Source organism: Saccopteryx leptura, chromosome 1, assembly GCF_036850995.1.
Source record: "Saccopteryx leptura isolate mSacLep1 chromosome 1, mSacLep1_pri_phased_curated, whole genome shotgun sequence".
Lineage (NCBI taxonomy): Eukaryota > Metazoa > Chordata > Mammalia > Chiroptera > Emballonuridae > Saccopteryx > Saccopteryx leptura.
In genome coordinates, this window is record NC_089503.1 from 166,894,620 (window position 1) to 166,916,911 (window position 22,292).

At 41.1% G+C, this 22,292-nt stretch overlaps 2 protein-coding genes and 1 pseudogene across 4 annotated transcripts in view; 2 read left to right on the plus strand and 1 right to left on the minus strand.

The window, feature by feature from the left end:
* Window positions 1–22,292, minus strand: part of CDC73 (cell division cycle 73) — a 90,617-nt gene that overhangs the window by 22,357 nt on the left and 45,968 nt on the right. The gene's annotated exons all lie outside the window — the stretch shown is intronic.
* LOC136389738 (ribonuclease H2 subunit B pseudogene) lies at window positions 12,992–13,526 on the plus strand (annotated as a pseudogene).
* B3GALT2 (beta-1,3-galactosyltransferase 2) lies at window positions 15,241–21,816 on the plus strand. Of its 3 annotated transcripts, none has more exons than XM_066379905.1 (3): window positions 15,241–15,867; window positions 19,749–19,917; window positions 20,327–21,816. In XM_066379905.1, the coding sequence occupies exon 3, from the start codon at window positions 20,443–20,445 to the stop codon at window positions 21,691–21,693; it is 1,251 nt and encodes a 416-aa protein (XP_066236002.1). In that variant the 5' UTR covers window positions 15,241–15,867; window positions 19,749–19,917; window positions 20,327–20,442; the 3' UTR covers window positions 21,694–21,816. The 3 variants fall into 3 exon arrangements, with proteins under 3 accessions (XP_066236002.1, XP_066236001.1, XP_066236000.1); XM_066379904.1 differs by having other exon boundaries at window positions 19,780–19,917; XM_066379903.1 differs by lacking the exon at window positions 19,749–19,917.

A 22,292-nucleotide genomic window follows, 5' to 3' on the forward strand; every position in this document is an offset into this window, starting at 1 on the left:
CCTCACTACACCACTGACGGCTCTAGATCGGTTATCCAAACAGAGAATCAACAAAGACATAGTGGCCTTAAACAAAACACTAGAGCACCTGGATATGATAGACATCTACAGGACATTTCATCCCAAAGTGACTGAGTATACATTTTTCTCCAGTGTACATGGAGCATTCTCAAGAATTGACCATATGTTGGGCCACAAAAACAACATCAGCAAATTCAGAAAAATCGAAGTTGTACCAAGCATATTTTCTGATCATAAAGCCTTGAAACTAGAATTCAACTGCAAAAAAGAGGAAAAAAATCCCACAAAAATGTGGAAACTAAACAACATACTTTTAAAAAATGAATGGGTAAAAGAAGAAATAAGTGCAGAGATCAAAAGATATATACAGACTAATGAAAATGACAATACTACATATCAGAATCTATGGGATGCAGCAAAAGCAGTGATAAGAGGGAAGTTCATATCACTTCAGGCATACATGAACAAACAAGAGAGAGCCCAAGTGAACCACTTAACTTCACACCTTAAGGAACTAGAAAAAGAAGTACAAAGAAAACCCAAAACCAGCCGAAGAAAGGAGATAATAAAAATCAGAGCAGAAATAAATGAAATAGAGAACAGAAAAACTATAGAAAAAATTAATAGAACAAGGAGCTGGTTCTTTGAAAAGATCAACAAAATTGACAAACCCTTGGCAAGACTTACCAAGGAAAAAAGAGAAAGAACTCATATAAACAAAATCCAAAATGAAAGAGGAGAAATCACCACGGACACCGTAGATATACAAAGAATTATTGTAGAATACCATGAAAAACTTTATGCCACTAAATTCAACAACCTAGAAGAAATGGATAAATTCCTAGAAAAATACAACCTTCCTAGACTGAGTAAAGAAAAAGCAGAAAGCCTAAACAGACCTATCAGTAGAGAAGAAATAGAAAAAACCATTAAAAACCTCCCCAAAAATAAAAGTCCAGGCCCTGACGGCTATACAAGCGAATTTTATCAAACATTCAAAGAAGACTTGGTTCCTATTCTACTCAAAGTCTTCCAAAAAATTGAAGAAGAAGCAATACTTCCAAACACATTTTATGAGGCCAACATAACCCTCATACCAAAACCAGGCAAGGATGGCACAAAAAAAGAAAACTACAGACCAATATCTCTAATGAATACAGATGCTAAAATACTAAACAAAATACTAGCAAATCGAATACAACAACATATTAAAAAAATAATACATCATGATCAAGTGGGATTCATCCCAGAATCTCAAGGATGGTTCAAGATACGTAAAACGGTTAACGTAATACACCATATCAACAAAACAAAGAACAAAAACCACATGATCTTATCAATAGACGCAGAAAAGGCTTTCGATAAAATACAACACAATTTTATGTTTAAGACTCTCAACAAAATGGGTATAGAAGGAAAATATCTCAACATGATAAAGGCCATATATGATAAACCATCAGCTAACATCATATTACATGGCACTAAACTGAAGGCTTTCCCCCTTAAATCAGGAACAAGACAGGGTTGTCCACTCTCTCCACTCTTATTTAATGTGGTACTAGAGGTTCTAGCCAGAGCAATCAGACAAGACAAAGAAATAAAAGGCATCCATATCGGAAAAGAAGAAGTAAAGGTATCACTTTTTGCAGATGATATGATCCTATACATCGAAAACCCCAAAGAATCCACAAAAAGACTACTAGAAACAATAAACCAATACAGTAAGGTCGCAGGATACAAAATTAACATACAGAAGTCAATAGCCTTTCTATATGCCAACAATAAAACAACTGAGAAGGAACTCAAAAGAATAATCCCCTTCACGATTGCAACAAAAAAAAATAAAATACTTAGGAATAAACATAACAAAGAATGTAAAGGACTTATATAATGAAAACTATAAACCATTGTTAAGGGAAATCGAAAAAGATATAATGAGATGGAAGAATATACCTTGTTCTTGGCTAGGAAGAATAAATATAATCAAGATGGCTATATTACCCAAAGCAATATACAAATTTAATGCAATTCCCATCAAACTTCCAATGATGTTTTTTAAAGAAATAGAGCAAAAAATCATCAGATTTATATGGAACTATAAAAAACCCCGAATAGCCAAAGCAATCCTAAAGAAAAAGAAAGAAGCTGGGGGCATTACAATACCTGACTTCAAACTATATTATAGGGTCACGACAATCAAAACAGCATGGTATTGGCAGAAAAATAGACACTCAGACCAATGGAACAGAATAGAAAGTCCAGAAATAAAACCACATATATATAGTCAAATAATTTTTGATAAAGGGGCCAACAACACACAATGGAGAAAAGAAAGCCTCTTCAATAAATGGTGCTGAGAAAACTGGAAAGCCACATGCAAAAGAATGAAACTGGACTACAGTTTGTCCCCCTGTACAAAAATTAACTCAAAATGGATCAAAGATCTAAACATAAGACCTGAAACAATTAAGTACATAGAAGAAGACATAGGTACTCAACTCATGGACCTGGGTTTTAAAGAGCATTTTATGAATTTGACTCCACAGACAAGAGAAGTGAAGGCAAAAATTAATGAATGGGACTACATCAGACTAAGAAGTTTTTGCTCAGCAAGAGAAACTGATAACAAAATAAACAGAAAGCCAACTAAATGGGAAATGATATTTTCAAACAACAGCTCAGAGAAGGGCCTAATATCCAAAATATACAAAGAACTCATAAAACTCAACAACAAACAAACAAACAATCCAATAAAAAAATGGGAAGAGGATATGAATAGACACTTCTCCCAGGAAGAAATACAAATGGCCAACAGATATATGAAAAGATGCTCATCTTCTTTAGCTATTAGAAAAATGCAAATCAAAACGGCAATGAGATACCACCTCACACCTGTTCGATTAGCTGTTATTAGCAAGACAGGTAATAGCAAATGTTGGAGAGGCTATGGAGAAAAAGGAACCCTCATACACTGTTGGTGGGAATGTAAAGTAGTACAACCATTATGGAAGAAAGTATGGTGGTTCCTCAAAAAACTGAAAATAGAACTACCTTATGACCCAGCAATCCCTCTACTGGGTATATATCCCAAAAACTCAGAAACATTGATACGTAAAGACACATGCAGCCCCATGTTTACTGCAGCATTGTTCACAGTGGCCAGGACATGGAAACAACCAAAAAGCCCATCAATAGATGACTGGATAAAGAAGATGTGGCACATATACACTATGGAATACTACTCAGCCATAAGAAATGATGACATCGGAACATTTACAGCAAAATGGTGGGATCTTGATAACATGATACGAAGTGAAATAAGTAAATCAGAAAAAAACAGGAACTGTATTATTCCATACGTAGGTGGGACATAATAGTGAAACTAAGAGACATTGATAAGAGTGTGGTGGTTACGGGGGGGGGGGGAGGGGGGAATGGGAGAGGGAAAAGGGGTGGGGAGGGGCACAAAGAAAACAAGATAGAAGGTGACAGAGGACAATCTGATTTTGGGTGGTGGGTATGCAACATAATTGAATGACAAGATAACCTGGACTTGTTATCTTTGAATATATGTATCCTGATTTATTGATGTCACCCCATTAAAAAAATAAAATTATTTAAAAAAAAAATAGAGCAAAAATTCATCAGATTTATATGGAACTATAAAAAACCCCAAATAGCCAAAGCAATCCTAAAGAAAAAGAATGAAGCTGGGGGCATTACAATACCTAACTTCAAACTCTATTATAGGGTCACGACAATCAAAACAGCATGGTATTGGCAGAAAAATAGACACTCAGACCAATGGAACAGAGTAGAAAGTCCAGAAATAAAACCACATATATATAGTCAAATAATTTTTGATAAAGGGGCCAACAACACACAATGGAGAAAAGAAAGCCTCTTCAATAAATGGTGCTGAGAAAACTGGAAAGCCACATGCAAAAGAATGAAACTGGACTACAGTTTGTCCCCCTGTACAAAAATTAACTCAAAATGGATCAAAGATCTAAACATAAGACCTGAAACAATTAAGTACATAGAAGAAGACATAGGTACTCAACTCATGGACCTGGGTTTTAAAGAGCATTTTATGAATTTGACTCCACAGACAAGAGAAGTGAAGGCAAAAATTAATGAATGGGACTACATCAGACTAAGAAGTTTTTGCTCAGCAAGAGAAACTGATAACAAAATAAACAGAAAGCCAACTAAATGGGAAATGATTTTTTCAAACAACAGCTCAGATAAGGGCCTAAGATCCAAAATATACAAAGAACTCATAAAACTCAACAACAAACAAACAAACAATCCAATAAAAAAATGGGAAGAGGATATGAATAGACACTTCTCCCAGGAAGAAATACAAATGGCCAACAGATATATGAAAAGATGCTCATCTTCTTTAGCTATTAGAGAAATGCAAATCAAAACGGCAATGAGATACCACCTCACACCTGTTCGATTAGCTGTTATTAGCAAGTCAGGTAATAGCAAATATTGGAGAGGCTGTGGAGAAAAAGGAACCCTCATACACTGTTGGTGGGAATGTAAAGTAGTACAACCATTATGGAAGAAAGTATGGTGGTTCCTCAAAAAACTGAAAATAGAACTACCTTATGACCCAGCAATCCCTCTACTGGGTATATATCCCAAAAACTCAGAAACATTGATACGTAAAGACACATGCAGCCCCATGTTTACTGCAGCATTGTTCACAGTGGCCAGGACATGGAAACAACCAAAAAGCCCATCAATAGATGACTGGATAAAGAAGATGTGGCACATATACACTATGGAATACTACTCAGCCATAAGAAATGATGACATCGGAACATTTACAGCAAAATGGTGGGATCTTGATAACATGATACGAAGCGAAATAAGTAAATCAGAAAAAACCAGGAACTGCATTATTCCATACGTAGGTGGGACATAATAGTGAAACTAAGAGACATTGATAAGAGTGTGGTGGTTACGCGGGGGGGGGGGGGGGGGGGGGAGATGGGAGAGGGAAAGTGGGAGGGGGATGGGCACAAAGAAAACAAGATAGAAGGTGACAGAGGACAATCTGACTTTGGGTGATGGGTATGCAACATAACTAAACAACAAGATAACCTGGACTTGTTATCTTTGAATATATGTATCCTGAATTATTGATGTCACCCCATTAAAAAAATAAAATTATTATAAAAAAAAAGAAAGATGTAAACAATGTTACTTTGCATTAAAAACCACTTCTCATGAAATGCCTTTAAAAATATTAAAGGGAAATAATCCCACTTACAAAGACGAGATTAGTTATATTTAAGAGTGGTTGAAAATATCTTTTTTTTTTTTTTTTGTATTTTTCTGAAGCTGGAAACAGGGAGGCAGTCAGACAGACTCTCGCATGCGCCCGACCAGGATCCACCCAGCACGCCCACCAGGGGGCGATGCTCTGCCCATCGGGGCATCGCTCTGTCGCGACCAGAGCCACTCTAGCGCCTGGGGCAGAGGCCAAGGAGCCATCCCCAGCGCCCAGGCCATCGTTTTGCTCCAACGGAGCCTTGGCTGCGGGAGGGGAAGAGAGAGACAGAGAGGAAGGAGAGGGGGAGGGGTGGAGAAGCAGATGGGCGCCTCTCCTGTGTGCCCTGGCCGGGAATCGAACCCGGGACTTCCGCACACCAGGTCGACGCTGTACCACTGAGCCAACCAGCCAGGGTTGAAAATATCTTAAAAACTGAATAACAAATCTCAAATAATTACTAAGCAGGTGATATATTCAAGAAAATATGCTAAGTGTGAATTTCTTCAATTATTTATTCAGAGTAGACGCCTCTGAAATACTTCACACACTTAAAAAGTTGTCTACCTTTAGTGCAATAGTTTCAATCATAGTCACCCTAAGTTTTTCATTAAAACATTTTTCTTTAAAGAAATATATGGTGGCATGGGCTGGATGGATCAGTAGTAGAGCATCAGCACAGTGTGTGGAAGTCCCGGGTTCAATTCCTGGCCAGGGCACACAGGAGAAGCACCCATCTGCTACTCCAACCCTCCCCTCTCCTTTCTCTCTCTCTTCTCCTCCCATAGCCATGGCTTGGTTGGAGTGAGTTGGCTCCAGGTGCTGAGGAGGGCTCCACAGCCTCATCTTAGGCACTAAAATAAAATAGCTCAGTTGTCAAGCAACAGAGCAAGGGCCCCAGGTGAGCCGAGTATAGCCCCATAGAGGGTTTGTTGGGTTGATCCTGGTAGGGGTGCATGTGGGAGTCCGTCTCTCTGTCCTCCTACTTCTCACTTCAGAAAAAAAAAATTTTAATTAAAAAAATAAGAGCCTGACCAGGCAGTGGCGCAGTGAATAAAGCGTCGGACTGGGATGCAGAGGACCCAGGTTCGAGACCCTGAGGTCACCAGCTTGAGCGTGGGCTCATCTGGTTTGAGCAATGCTCACCAGCTTGGACCCAAGGTTGCTGGCTTGAGCAAGGGGTCACTCGGTCTGCTGAAGGCCCGCGGTCAAGGCACATATAAGAAAGCAATCAATGAACTAAGGTGTCGCAACGAAAAACTGATGATTGATGCTTCTCATCTCTCTTTATTCCTGCCTGTCTGTCCCTATCTATTCCTCTCTCTGACTCTCTCTCTGTCCCTGTAAAAAAAAAAAAAAAAAAAAAGTATGGTAACATGTATTTCAACATGTGAGTCTCAGACCTGACTACACCAGAAAGCTTAACTAAGTAACCAGATACTAAAACCTCGACACAAAATCAGTGAGTGTAACAGCTACAGACACCCACACACTGGCATGTGCTGGTGAGTCAACTACAATGAGCACCACAATGAGCCACTACCAGCAACAGTTTACAAAGTGGTGAACTACTGGTAAAGTTCAGAACAAAGTTAAGTATAATCCTCCCTCCATATACATTGTTGTTAAATTCCTAAGAATATTCAATGCACGTTTAAATCTTTATAAAATAGACTGTGTTCCAATTATATTTTAGGTTTATTTAACTTAATTACAAAGAAGGTCTTTCGCCCACATGCAGGTATCCAATGGGACATTCACAAGTCCTGCAGAACATGGAACTCGTCTTCATTGTTTTCAAAGATGGCTCCACACACTACATACAGCCTGCCTTCCAGGGCCTCTCTCACTAAATGACCTTTAATGATTTTGTCAATCAAAAACCCCCTCATAAGCTTCCGGAACACCTCCTAGAAAGTAGTATTACCTCACCTCACTCCACTCCTCTAACCAAAAGTGTCACTAAGTGTCAACCCAAAGATCTAGTTGGTTTTGCTCATCTGAAATAACTATGCTACAGAGAAACCAAAGAACACACTAGCATACTATCAAGAATGTATCAAATTACTACTGATTTTAAATGCTCACATTCTCCCTTAGGCTCATGGAGAGTTTCTATGAATTAAAACACAAAGGTGTCTACCATTAGTTCTGAAAAAGACACTGACATTTAGCTCAGTTTGCAAGTCAAAAAACTTACTACTTGCTGTACAAGCAATGAAAAATGAAAGGGAAAGATAGGCCGGCCAACGCTGACACCTGCCATTCTGATTGCTAATTTACAACTTAGGCTAATTCCTGCCTTGTGAGTTCAAAGAGTAAAACTAATTCATAAATCATCATTGTCTTCAAAGGAAAATGCTAAACTCTGAACAATCATTTTCTTCAAAAAGGAAAAACTATTTACTAAATTTGAATAGCCAAAAATATGCCTTTTGTCTAATCTTTTAATGTAATGAAAAAGATTTCATCCAATTTTAAATCAAAACGGTCAAGAGATATAAACCCCATGCAAAATTGTTTGATCCCAGGGAAACTAAAATCGGTCTCTAAATAACTGTGTCGAATGGCACGTTCAGAGTACTCTGGGGGAAATCACTTCTGCTCCCTAGCATCGGGCTCTATCTCCAGCATCAGCCAGGACACTGGCCGGCAGGTGCACACGCACTAAGATACATGCGTGCATGCAGGGGCCACCTCCTCACACTCAAGCTCCAGCAGGAACAGAGACCAACGTGGGGCTTCCCCGTCTCCCTTCTCATGACCTGAGGCCATCTGCATGTTCTCCATGAGTGAGGATCAGCCACACCAGAGTCGAAGTGCATTCCCCACACCCCTTTCTTCCACATTCTTTTCACCAAGGACATTTGGTTGAATTTATCTAGGTAGATAAACATAAGGTAAGCCCATGAAATGATGTATCTTTACGATCAGATACTGAGCCAATCTATACCTGATTCACTGTGCAATGATCACTCAAAAACTATGAACTACCTTACCTGAATAGAACGTTTACTTCTGTACACAGCAGAAACTAGCTCTGAGAGGTATGAAAATGAAGAAAGGAACCGCATTTAGAAATGAAGTCAGAAAGCCCTGGAGAGCTGTTGGCCCCTGCCCTGAACTCCTGAACTCCTCTAATGACCTACATGCAAAGTATCCCCCCCCCCCCAACTTCCCCTTTTTCTCTAGAAAGCAAAGTTCCTCTCCTCGGTTCTCTGCACTTGCCCGTGGTTTGTCACTGCTTTCATGTCCCAAGTTGCAATCCCTGAATAAACTCATTTTTGCTGGTAGAATGACTGGCTATTTTATTTTTAAGGTTGACAGAGGCACGGCAGATCCTGTCTGTAAATGCTGAGTCTTTTGGCTCTTCCAGCAGGCCCAGGAACACCCAGACGCTGGCCAGCATGGTCTGGCCATCGGCACTCAATAACGACGACCTCTTTTCCCACAAGGGACACACTATGCATGAAAGAGTCGACCCATAAAAGTAAAATTACAAGACAGTTATCACTATAAAACCCAACAAACTAGTTGCCAGTTTGCTAAGTCTGACAAAGAAGCTGTCACTTACTGAGAGGGCTTAACCAGAGAACTCAGATGTTAAAAGAAGCCAGAGAAAAGGAAGAACATCTATAGCCTGCCTGTTGCAGACTTTGAGACTCTTGGGCTGGGAACATGAAGCGCACTGTTGAGAGCCACCGAGGGACCTCCCATCTCGACAGCGTCGCGTTCTGGGCCAGCCCAACGCACTGAGGAGACGGGCGGCCAGAAGCCTTCAGTGTAAAGTGAATTCGGGTTAAGTGCCCAGCCCCTCTTTACTGGTTTTTGGGAGTCTCTGCTGTATCAACACTTGCCCCATAGGGAACAGAGTTAGTCAACAAGCCCTGGGAATCCGGGTGCTCCATACAACACTGACGGTCCCCAACTAGCCTGCACGTTATCTGGGGAGCTCTCTTAATAATCCAGATCCCCAATGAATCCAGTGAGACATCAAAAGAGAGCCCGAGCAAAAGAACTGGCAAAAAATAATTGCTTTATGCTTCCTGGAGCAAAGGCAGAAAATGTGCCTGAGCCATCTTTTTATCCCTAATTGTTGTAGTAATATAAGGTTTTAGTAATTAAATATATAGAAATATAGAAAAGTATGAAAGATATATAAAACGTTAGGATATATTAGAAGCAATTAAGGAAATTAAAAGTTATGCCGTCTAGATAGGAATATAGTGTGTGCAGATAGAATAAACAGACTGCCATTCGCACAGGGCTCAGTTAGTATGTGTGTGAAGTTATATATTGATAAGAAGTGGCTTGATGTCCTAACTCTGTAAGTTAACAAGAAGCGTCCCTAGGAACACCTTAAAAGTGGCTTGATGTGACATTTCAATAGATTAACATAAAAGGCTCCCTGGGAGGAACTCCCAAAAAGGTGGTTTGAGGTGATATTTAGTCGATTGACACCTGTTAGGAGTTGGCCAGAAAAGGTACTAAAGCTGACCAGACTCCAATGTGAATATGAACTGTCTCCACGCCACTCTGACCAAGGACAGCCGAGAGGAGCACACCAATGGGGCCCCCTTAAACTATACCCAGGCACGCTATAGGATTTGTGAGTAATAAACTGTCTGTGTGATTCTTAGAACTAACTTGTGTGTCAGTCATGTCTTTCCTCCAGTGGCAGTTAGTGTCGGCACTGATAAGTAGAATCCTCACAGCCACCTGAAGAGTGGTCTCAAAGAGGCCGCCAGCCCTGCTGATAAGCAGGAGTGTCCCACTGTGCAGGGAAGTCAAATTGGGGACACCTGATCGACAGAGAGCTTGGGCTCTATTGGGACACTAACATTTAACAAGGTAAGCCTAACTGCCAATGTGGGCACACAGTAACTGATCAATATGTATAAGGTCTACCAGAAAGTTCTGTCCGTTTTTGGAATAAAACAAAATACAGGCCCTGGCCGGTTGGCTCAGCGGTAGAGCGTCAGCCTGGCGTGCGGGGGACCCGGGTTCGATTCCCGGCCAGGGCACAGAGGAGAAGCGCCCATTTGCTTCTCCACCCCCACGCCCTTCCTTCCTCTCTGTCTCCCTCTTCCCCTCCCGCAGCCAAGGCTCCATTGGAGCAAAGATGGCCCGGGCGCTGGGGATGGCTCCTTGGCCTCTGCCCCAGGCGCTAGAGTGGCTCTGGTCGCGGCAGAGCGACACCCCGGAGGGGCAGAGCATCGCCCCCTGGTGGGCAGAGTGTCGCCCCAGGTGGGCGTGCTGGGTGGATCCCGGTCGGGCGCATGCGGGAGTCTGTCTGACTGTCTCTCCCCGTTTCCAGCTTCAGAAAAATACAAAAAAATAAAAAAAATAATAATAAAAAATACAAATTTTTCTTACCGTCAATAAACTTTATTAAATAATATATTTCCACACCAATCCTATCTTCCGAATATGGTCCGAAATGGTTTGCTGAGCTGAATTAAGCCTTTCTGCGATCTCTGATGTTGTCAGAAAAGGATCTTGCTCCAACATGGTCTTAACAACATCGTCATCAATCAAAGATGATCGCCCAGAACGTGGCTTATCAGAAAGGTCGAAATCACCTGTTTCGAATTTTTCGAACCATCTTCTGCATGTCCTATCAGAAACGGTACCTTCACCAAACACTTTCAATAAATTTCTACATGCTTCTGTAGCATTTCTTCCTTGTTGAAATTTGTATACAATACAGTGGTGTAAATGAACTTTATCAGTAGCCATGGGTACACTATCGCTTCACACATAAGACTAACGTGAATCAACTTTGTTTTAGTTCATTTGCTACGTCAGTATGTATACATTAAGTGATAAAAATAGAGAGGCACACATGCGCCAAATAAACATGTGCTTACATGTCGAAACTTGTGATAGAAACGGACAGAACTTTCCAGTAGACCTTATACTTGTTGAACAGATGAATAGAGTGAAATGTAAATATGCACTGATACTCCTGCAAATGTTTTCTGGGTATGCTGCCCCAGGAGCAGAAAGAACAGCCCACTATTTCTCCAGCAGAGCCTTGGAGCAGAGCAGTTAGGAATAGGGCATAAGGAATTCAATAATCTTGTCCTAAATCCCAGATAGGTTCTTCCTCCTCACTAGCGACTTTTGAATAAATTTTTTTTTTTTTTAAAGCAAAGAAGGGGGAGACAGACAGGAAAGGAGAGAAATGAGAAGCATCAATTTGTAGTTGCGGCTCCTTAGTTGCTCATTGATTGCTTTCTCATATGTACCTTGACCGGGGGGCTCCAGCCAAGCCAATGACCCCTTGCTCAAGTCAGCAAGCTTAGGGTTTCATACCTGGGTCCTCAGCGTCCCAGATCGACACTCTACCCACTGTGCCACTGCTTGGACAGGCTGGATAATTATTTTACAACTCTCAGCGTAGTTCTCATCTTCCAATGGGCATTAAAATAACACGATTATGAGCTAAAAAGCATTTATGAACATCTCAGGTCGGCTTAGCATCCATTCTGACTTTGGGTGAACACTCAACATGGGTACTGTCACCAGCTGCACTGGCAGAGCCTAAGTGAGGACTTCCTATAACACTGATCTATTAAAGTGAACTTCTACTTTTAAAATATAAGTCATTTTAAGTAGGCACTTACGCATTACTCTGCTACGTAAAATAAACAGGCAAAACAAGAGCATGTGAATATGTGGTACGGGTGGGCAGAAGGACCGAATGCCAAGAAACCTGCTTCTGTCCCTTAGGACAACCACAGAACTCAAAGCTCCAGGGCTTAGGTTTCCCATTTATATAATGCATTAATGTTCTTCTAACATGTCTAGGAAAGTTGCAGACACTCCTAAAAACAGTCATAGGACTCCTACACGACATTTCATCAGCTACACTAAAAATGTAATGGACAATAATTTAAAATATCAGAGGGCCTGGTGCTGAATTTAAAAAGTTCAGCCCTGGCCGGTTGGCTCAGCGGTAGAGCGTCGGCCTAGCGTGCGGAGGACCCGGGTTCGATTCCCGACCAGGGCACACAGCGCTCATTTGCTTCTCCACCCCCCCCGCCGCGCTTTCCTCCCTGTCTCTCTCTTCCCCTCCCGCAGCCAAGGCTCCATTGGAGCAAAGATGGCCCGGGCGCTGGGGATGGCTCTGTGGCCTCTGCCTCAGGCGCTAGAGTGGCTCTGGTCGCAACATGGCGATGCCCAGGATGGGCAGAGCATCGCCCCCTGGTGGACAGAGCATCAGCCCATGGTGGGCGTGCCAGGTGGATCCCGGTCGGGTGCATGCGGGAGTCTGTCTGACTGTCTCTCCCTGTTTCCAGTTTCAGAAAAATGAAAAAATAAATAAATAAATAAATAAAATAAAATAAAAAAAAGTTCACACAAGCACCGGCAGCGAGACGCCTTTGTCCCTCAGGTCCTCTCCCAAGCCTGCACTCCGCAACATGCTCCTGCTCCCAAGATACTTAAGAGATGCTTCAAAGAAGGTAAAAAGTGGGCTTATGTTGGCAAAACTGGCTAAGCCAAGCTCAGGGGAGGGAGCCCTTCCTTGTCCAGTAGGTGTCATCTAGAGAAGCGGTCTGAAACCCAGGACAAATGCTGCCTACCTGTGGTTTACAAACCAGATGTTCATCAGGAGGCCTCCCCCACCCTGCCAATCCAGGGCCTCTCTGCTCTGCCCCCACTACCTAGTGAAGTCTGATGGAGAGAAAGCGTCTCAGCCCAGCACGTGACTTGTTTCCACATTGCATTGTGTTGCTGGAACTTCCTGAACTTTAGGAGGTACTTGGGCACAGGACAGAGGGAAAAGAAACAGACAAAAGGAGACAGCACCAGGACAGCACAGAGAAGACAGGGACTATGGCAGCAGTGACACCGGCAGCCTACACAGCGGTGCTGTGCTGCTCCCCAGCCCCAGACATGTAGTGACTACAGTCGTTAGGTCCAGGGGCTGATATCTGGTTACATCTCTAGAGAATTAAGCGATGACTTATCTAAATATTGAAAGCTTTCAGAACCTTTAGCTTCACTGCCAAACCCTCCCCATTAAAGAAAGTTAAGTCATGAGACGAGCCTCTAGAAACAAAAGAAGATCACAAGATCTGAAGACTGAGAAGAGAATGCATACAACGACCACAGCTCAGAGGCTTTGGCTAAAGTGGACAAGACTGGAATGAAAAGTATTGATTCCTTTTTTGATTCAAAAAAAATTGTTTTTTACCTTGGAAAGATTTAAAACTCTAAAAATGAAATCTAACAAAAGTATTTGTCTTTTACATGTTCCGTTCCTGCCCCCCTTGTGTCACTGTACTTCCTGACCAGTAATCACCACCCTCTGGGGGGGAAAAAAAGAGCAGTTTTCAGATTCACTTGAACATTTCTTTCTATTTGAATTTTATGTTCCAGAACATAATGTGGGAAAGTAATTGTGTAACTAAATGGATTGTGGACTTTGAGGTCTTCTCTGACACAGCAAAAGGTAATCAAGTACCTAGAATTAATCTCTAGCATATCAATTTTCCTTGATAAACTGACATGACAATAGAAGAAAATTATAAGAACGCAAATCTGTATTTGCAACAGTACATAGTACTGGGGAAGACAGGTGGGTCAAAGGTATACATGACCACAAACACAGAGCTTAAGTTCCAACACTAAATTTCTAGGTGTTAATTTCCCTAAAATCTGAAAATTCAAGCTACTAAAAACAAAAACAAAACACACCCTTGGCCCTGGCCGGTTTGCTCAGTGGTAGAGGGTCAGCCTGGCATGCAGGAGTCCCGGGTTCGATTCCCGGCCAGGGCACACAGGAGAAGCGCCCATCTGCTTCTCCACCCCTCCCCCTCTCCTTCCTCTCTGTCTCTCTCTTCCCCTCCCGCAGCTGAGGCTCCACTGGAGCAAAGTTGGCCCGGGTGCTGAGGATGGCTCCATGGCCTCTGCCTCAGGCGCTAGAATGGCCCTGGTTGCAACAGAGCAACACCCCAGATGGGCAGAGCATCGCCCCCTGGTGGGCGTGCCGGGTGGATCCCGGTCGGGCGGATCCCGGTTGAGCGCATGCAGGAGTCTGACTGCCTCCCCGTTTCCAACTTCAGAAAAAATACCAAAAAAAAAAAAACCACCACCCACATCGCCACCATACTCTGTAGAAAAAAAGAAGGTGCCTAAACACACACAAAAAATATGAATATGTCATGCTCACTTAAAAATCTGCCTGAGAGCAAGTTACTACCCAATCCTGTAACAGGAAAAGAAAATATGATCAGTAACCCTAATTACCCAAGAAGACCCTGTACAAGTGCACGGTATCTACTGTATCATTTTGTTGAAGTCTATCATACATCTAATTTTAAAGAAATGGAAAAACAAATTAAAGAAATAAATGCTCACATTAAAACCTGATTAAAAATAAAGTTTTGCTGACTTTAAGAACATTAGAAACCAAAAAAAAGAAGAGGTAAGTTGTATTGCAGCGTGAGTCCATAAAGCAACCCAGAGCAACTGATTTATAAACCCCAGAAATGGGGGGAGGGGAGGGAGTCTAAGTTACAGATGAAACAAAATGGTCCGTTTTTAGGTATTAGTGAAAGCAAGGCAACTTGAGAAAAAAGCTTCAAAGAAAGCAGTGCACGGAGGGGGTTAAATCAGATCAAGTTACACAGAAAAGCTGATATTGCTTATGCCCTACAAAGACCATGTAAAACATGAAAATCAACATCAAACAGTGAAACTGTTTATTTAGAAAGCCTGTGCTTACACATAAAGTTTAAAAAAAAAAAAAGGAACAAAGATGGAAAAAATAAAATGGTAACCACTCGTCCCATAACCTTCCCATTTTCATATTATTCACTCCTCACTGCACTGGTACTGACTACAGATCACAGAGAAGCAAGCTCTCTACGCTTCTCCCTACCTTAGGATTTCAGTCCAAATTAATGCCAACCATCACGTGGGACTCAGCGAGCAGTGACGTGCAATTCTGCTCTGTCAGAGGGAACATCTGTCAAGCCCACATTGAAACTGCCGCTGCCCGTGCAGCAGCTGCGGAACGTGCATTTCCTGGGGAGACGGCAAGCCCAGGACCCTGCTCAGGCTGCCGCTGCAGCGGCCAGGCCCCCGGCTCCGCCCGGTCCCCGGCCACCGGCCCCCCGGCGCGGCCGCCCCCTCCGCCCTGGCTGCGCCCCACTGCGGCCCGCGCCTCCGCCGTCGCCGCCGGGGACATGGACACAGAGCAGGGAAGGCAGCTCTGCATTGCCCAGCCCCGCGCCCGGCCCGTGTGAGCGCCCCCGCGCCGGCCAGAGGCAGCGCGGCTTCCGGCAGCAGCTGCAGCTCTTTTGTGTGCGACCCTGGGACGGGAAGGAAGGAGAAGCCGCCGGAGCCGGCACCCCAATGAAGAAGGAAGGTGCTGGGGAGACAGGCAGACAGATGGACACTTCGGAGGCTGAGAAAAGCAGTCGCAGGAGGCAGACTGCTGGAGGATGTGCGCATGTTCGATAGCATCTTTCTGCTGAAGGGATGGCGAGCCCCGAGTGCGTTCAGCCGGCATAAACCTCTCCGCACAAATGGCCTGACCAAGGAAGGTAGGTGGCTTTCTTGTGTGTGATATCCATGTAAATGTGTGCTATCTCAAGGACAGCGCCCTGGAGGCGCTCATATCTCATAAACAAGTTCATACAGTTCACTGCCCTTCCAACTACGAAAGGGTTTCCGAATATGTGATTTTAAAATGTGTCATTGTTTAGAAGACAAGCTGTCACTGCTTTTTCTAGGGACTATGTAGCTTGGAGTAATTACAGGTCATAGGCGTACAAGAGAGAAAAGGCAAATAGTAACAAGATGTGCTCCAAGCATTCTCTGAGAAATTAAAACTTAAAAAAAAAAATCTGCAGCCCTCTAAAGAAAACATAGCAATCTTCTACCAAATTAGGTCAAACTGAATCCTTATCAGGTAAATTACAGTGCCCCCTTAAAAATTGCTATCAAGAGAGACAATGCAGTGAAATTACATTAAATTGTATCGAAAATGATCTTAACACCAACAGTTTTTTTCAAAGTCCCTTTAAAACAAGATCTTAATATATAGCAGCTTTTAGTAACAACATCTTCCCTCCAAAATCCATCTCCCCCAATAGAGATAATGACCTAAGTAAGTATCAACAAATTTTAAGTACTTAGAGCAATAAAAGACTGACAGGAAGGCACCTGCACAGGATCACAGCAGGCGAGAGTTTATGCCCCGCAGCAGATTTGCATGTCACAGTGTCCATGAATACAACTTTAAACAAAGAAATGTTTAAATAGTGGCTGAAAATTCCATCTAAAATACTGAACTTTCATTTTAAGCAATAGATTAATTCTAAATGATCACGTATATAAGATTATGCTTGGTGGTCATTTTTAAAGTGAAATTCAAACATCATAAAACACTTTAATATAAAAACACCCATAAAAAATATCCATAAATAGCACCACAAGGTCAAAAATGAGATATGAACGTAGCCACCATGCTCCAGGCTCTGCTCTGTGTGGTGAGGAACTACCGCCCCAGAATGTGTGTGCAGGGCACAGAGCTGCCTAATGAACCATCTCAACAGCAGTCACAGGTACAACAGCAGCTCAGGATTCAGGTAGGAACTCAGGGCATTTCTAAAAATTTTTTACAGATCTATTAAAACTCTTAATTTTTGCTAAATCTCACAGCACAACTCAATAACCTATTACTTCATAATCATAGAAGGCAAACATTTTAAAGACATATGTAAGCATGCCATTCTAAAACTAAGATTAAACAAGTTTTATCAGGCCCTATAATTACATCTCAACATCAACTCTTGTTCATACCATAAATTTTTATTCTACTTAAGAATGATACCTGATGGTATTAAAAATATATAGAATTGTAAAAATCTCAAGTCTCTTAGTGCCTTTTTCTCTCAATGTTAAAGTCACCAATTAATATTTTCATAAGCCAGGTATCTCTAAACACAAAGTGTAGAATTTTTTATTCAAGCACCACTTAAATCTAGGGCTGATTCAACAGACTAAAGATATCAACACTTCTAAAAGACAAATGATAAAAACTGTGTGTGCGTGTGCGCGCACACATGTGCACTAACTGAACATTTCACAGTAACATTCTCTCAATGAACTTTAATCCATAAGACATCAACACATTAATAACTGGAAAATATTATCATAAAGAACACATAGCAGATAAATCAAAACTATTTCTATGCTGAAAATATAAAAGTGCAAAGCTATTCAGCACAGCCAAACCACTTTAACTTTGCCTCACTCCCACTTTTTAAGAAATAACATACAAGACACAGTAACTCGAGAATAATTTTACCATGTAATAAGAGGTTGTAATTTTACTTTATTTTTAACAGAAAAAATGATAATACTTCAGACACTTTTGGTAAAGAATTTTTAAGGCTAGACACAGGCACTTTTATCAATGGGAGAATCACAAATGGGTAGACATGATTTCAAGCCTCATCAGCTTATTATTTACAAACGTAAACACCATGAATTTAAATTAAGATGCACCTCCATCGCCCACTGCTACAAAATCATAAAAAACCTAAACCATGTACTTATGCTGGGTTACAATATACAATTTGCTGTTTTCTGTTACACTGAAATACTTTAGAGATATCACTCAGGTGTACTGTTTTTATAAAAACATCACAATTTATTACTATATTTATTAGCATTCACTTCTTCAGTCCTTTATTCAAACATTCATTCAAACATCTGATCATATATTTATTGTTTCTAAAATAATCAAATTCACACTTTTAAAAGATCTCAAAGATGTGGACTTCAACCAGATTCCAAGCATTATTTTATCAACAGAAAATAAATAGATTTAATCTGACTTTGGAACACTTAAAAATAGATTACCAAATAAATTTTAAGGGCAAGTTTTCTTTCTTTTAAATTTATACCCATAACTCTTAAATATACTGGCTTCTTTATGGGACAGAAGAAGAATCATTACTATGTGTCAGATAGTTCATTAGAAAACAAAAGTTTAGGAAGAGTTATCTTGTCTTAAACAGACTGGTCAACTACTTACAGTACAAGAAAGGAAAAAGTGAGTTTCTAAATCAAAACACTCATCTCTATTGTTTTCAGCTTAGCTCACCACAGAACTGTTTTACTGGTGAAAATGAATAGCCTTGGTCTTCATTACAGTAATGTAAGACTAAAATTCATGCAAATAAATTCTAATGAACAGCAAACTAGATTGTTTTTAAAATCCCAAACTTAAAAAAAGTCAGTTTAGAGCTCATAAAATGATTAAATAACTTTTTACCTTTGAGAAATACCATAACTTCTAAAAGTACTACATAAATTCAGATACTAGAAATTATCAAAAGCTGGTGCCTGTACTATATATAGTACACTCGAGAATTTGTTCCAATTCCCAGCTACTTGCTCCCCCTAGTGGTTGTTATGAGAAGTACTCTTTCATATATGTCCTAAACTCTAGAAGTATTTTCAAAGTACTTCATATTATAAATGTGGATTTTACTCTATAATTACTCAGTTATATAAGGGCTATAGTTATTTTCCCCAAAATAATTAAATTAAATAACAGGGTTAAGCAAATTTGGTGTTAACCATGAATCTCTCACTATCACGGGCTAAATGAATATACATGTATGTATATCATTTCAAACAAATGGCGCTACATAAAAATTATAACTGACTAGTCTTATTTTGCTTAAATATTTTTCACAAAAACTTGAAAAAACTAAAATCACTTATTAGTCTCCTTCTCAAGAAGCGTTTTCTTTTACTAGAATTCAAGCGACAGCTCCTTCCCCCACTTCCACCCCACACCCTGATCCAGAGAACTGGGAACAAGTTTATAACCACGAGCAAGCCTGTACCTTGCGCTGAAATGCCTCGGTCAGAGATAACACAGCCAAGTTCTCGCATGTGCTGTCAGGGACCTTCCCCAGTGACACCTCATCATCTTTCTAAAAATCTAGGGCTCTATGAATGTCATGCTAGCAGAAGTCATAAAAATGTAACAGTCTCTACATGCAAATTGAGAATGCAGCAGAACCTGAGAATCTTTTAAAATGCATTTTGTGAAATTTAAAATTCTTAAACAGTCGGATATGCCAGTAAATAGTGCCTTTCTATTGTAAGAAATTTGCTAAGACTATTCTAAGTAGTTCTTGTTTGATTCTAATATGGAGACTAGCATGGGGACTAACTGGGACATGTGGCAGTGTCTGCCAAGGCCTCAGATAATTAAAGATAACTAGTGGCTATAATTTTTAAGGAAATAAATCTTAAGTCTAAGTAAGGATAATGTTCTCCTGAATACTTCATGTTTTGAAGTGCAAGGTTAAAATCAGAAAAAGGGCTTGAAAATGCTCATTTATTACTGTCTTAAAATCCTGCACTGAAGTTACTGGACCCTGAAAATTAATTTTGACAGGTGCATCTTCTCATTGACTTTCTCAACACAGTAGGGGCCAGTGGAAGCACGCCAAGCAGTGACTGTGACTAACAGAACTCTGCCATAATCAGCCGTGCACCGTCTGTCCCACAACTGATACATGACCATTTTACAAAAAAGGCCACTGACTGTGCACTGACCACCAATGGTATGTCAAATCAATTTTAATTAATGCCAATAAATTTCCCATCTGCTCCCTGGCCTCCTTCCATGGCCTCTCTCAGATATCTAGTAACATTTTTCTCTTCTACATGCATACAACTTTTAAATCTTTAACTTAGGTCCCAAGTACATATGGCCAGAGCTACTGAGACAATAAAGGGGAAAGAAAGTAACCCACCACCACCCCCCTTTACAAAGTGCTCACAAACGTGTACCTTTAAAAAAGTTAATGCTGCGCTCGGTGATGAAATGTTGCCAAAGGGAAACAAGTCATAAACTATATTTTCACAGCTTCACAATTCCGATTTGCCCCAATTGTATTAGCATCCGAAGTCTTTCTGAGGCAGTTCTGTAAGACTCAGCATGCTATGAACCTGTGTGCTTTACCCTCACAGAACAACCACAAGCAAGACAGCATGGCCAAGTGAGGAAATGAACACAAGAAACCAGCGTTGATCCAGCAGAAGAAACACTACTGGCCCCCAGCAGCGCCTGGCCTGCTGTTTACAACATGCTCCAGTGGAGGCGGAGGCACTGCTGCTGGGTCAAGCGCTCTCTGTTCCGAACCCACCTCGTTGGTGCACTGGCTCTGCTGTTTCTTTTCGCCATGTTCTTGTTTTTCAGTCATCATGACTGGCTACCAGGCAGAGCTGGATTCAAAGAGAACCCTGTGACCTACACTTTCCGAGGATTCCGGTCCACCAAAAGTGAAACAAACCACAGCTCCCTTCGGAACATTTGGAAAGAAACGGTCCCCCAAACTCTGAGGCCTCAAACTGCCACCAATGCCAACAACACGGACCTGTCACCACAAGGAGTTACAGGGCTGGAAAATACACTTAGTGCCAACGGAAGCATTTACTATGAAAAAGGCACAGGGCATCCAAATGCTTACCATTTCAAATATATTATCAACGAACCTGACAAATGCCAGGAGAAAAGCCCTTTCTTAATCCTCCTAATAGCTGCAGAGCCAGGACAGGTCGAAGCCAGAAGAGCCATTCGGCAGACTTGGGGCAACGAGAGTCTAGTCCCTGGGATCCAAATCACACGGATTTTCTTGTTGGGTGTAAGCATTAAGTTAAATGGCTACCTTCAACGTGCAATACTAGAAGAAAGCGGACAATATCATGATATAATTCAGCAGGACTATTTAGACACTTACTATAATCTGACCATTAAAACACTAATGGGCATGAACTGGGTTGCGACATACTGTCCACATATTCCATATGTTATGAAAACTGACAGTGACATGTTTGTCAACACGGAATATTTAATACATAAATTACTGAAGCCAGACCTGCCTCCCAGACATAACTATTTTACTGGTTACCTAATGAGAGGATATGCACCCAATCGAAACAAAGACAGCAAATGGTACATGCCACCGGACCTCTACCCAAGTGAGCGCTACCCTGTCTTCTGCTCCGGGACTGGCTATGTCTTCTCGGGAGATCTGGCAGAGAAGATATTCAAAGTTTCTTTAAGTATCCGTCGTTTGCACTTGGAGGATGTATATGTAGGGATTTGTCTTGCCAAGCTGAGAATTGATCCTGTGCCCCCTCCCAATGAGTTTGTGTTCAATCACTGGCGGGTTTCTTACTCAAGCTGTAAATACAGCCACCTAATTACCTCTCATCAGTTCCAGCCCAGCGAGCTGATAAAGTACTGGAACCATTTACAACAAAATAAGCACAATGCTTGTGCCAACGCAGCCAAGGAGAAGGCGGGCAGGTATCGCCACCGCAAACTCCACTAGAGGGGACTTCTCCTTCAGATGTGCACTCTGTAAAATACTGCTAAAAGCATGGATAGTTACACTGGTTATTCCTGTAGGACAAGTTTTAGTTAAAACTCATCACATAAAAGAATTTCAAAACTATTTTTTTAATTTCCGAAGAAAGTAATTCTTAAAAAGACATTATATGACAAAAAGGTATCCCAAGAGGATCTATAAAGAAGTTAACTATATAGAGGAGTCTGTGTATTAACATGCAATAACAAGCATGCATACATCAATGGTTCAGGTCTTACGTTAAAAGCCAATTAAGAAGTATTTGCCTGTACTTCCCACATAAATTTTAATTTAGGAAATGGAGACAGTCAGAAGACCCCTCATTTTAGATTCAGTTCTACATCTCAATATATAATTAAATGTAAATAAAACATCCCTGTCCATTTTAAGGAAACTTTGTGATTGTGCAAAGGACAAATTTTCTGACCTGACTACCCCTAGGGTTCTAAAACCTGTATTCCATGCAATAAGATTTAGTTGAGTTACTCCAGAAACACGCTTATAAAGTTCAGATGTCTCACTGATGCAGTTCACATCTAAGTACTTATTTAAAAGAAAAAAAA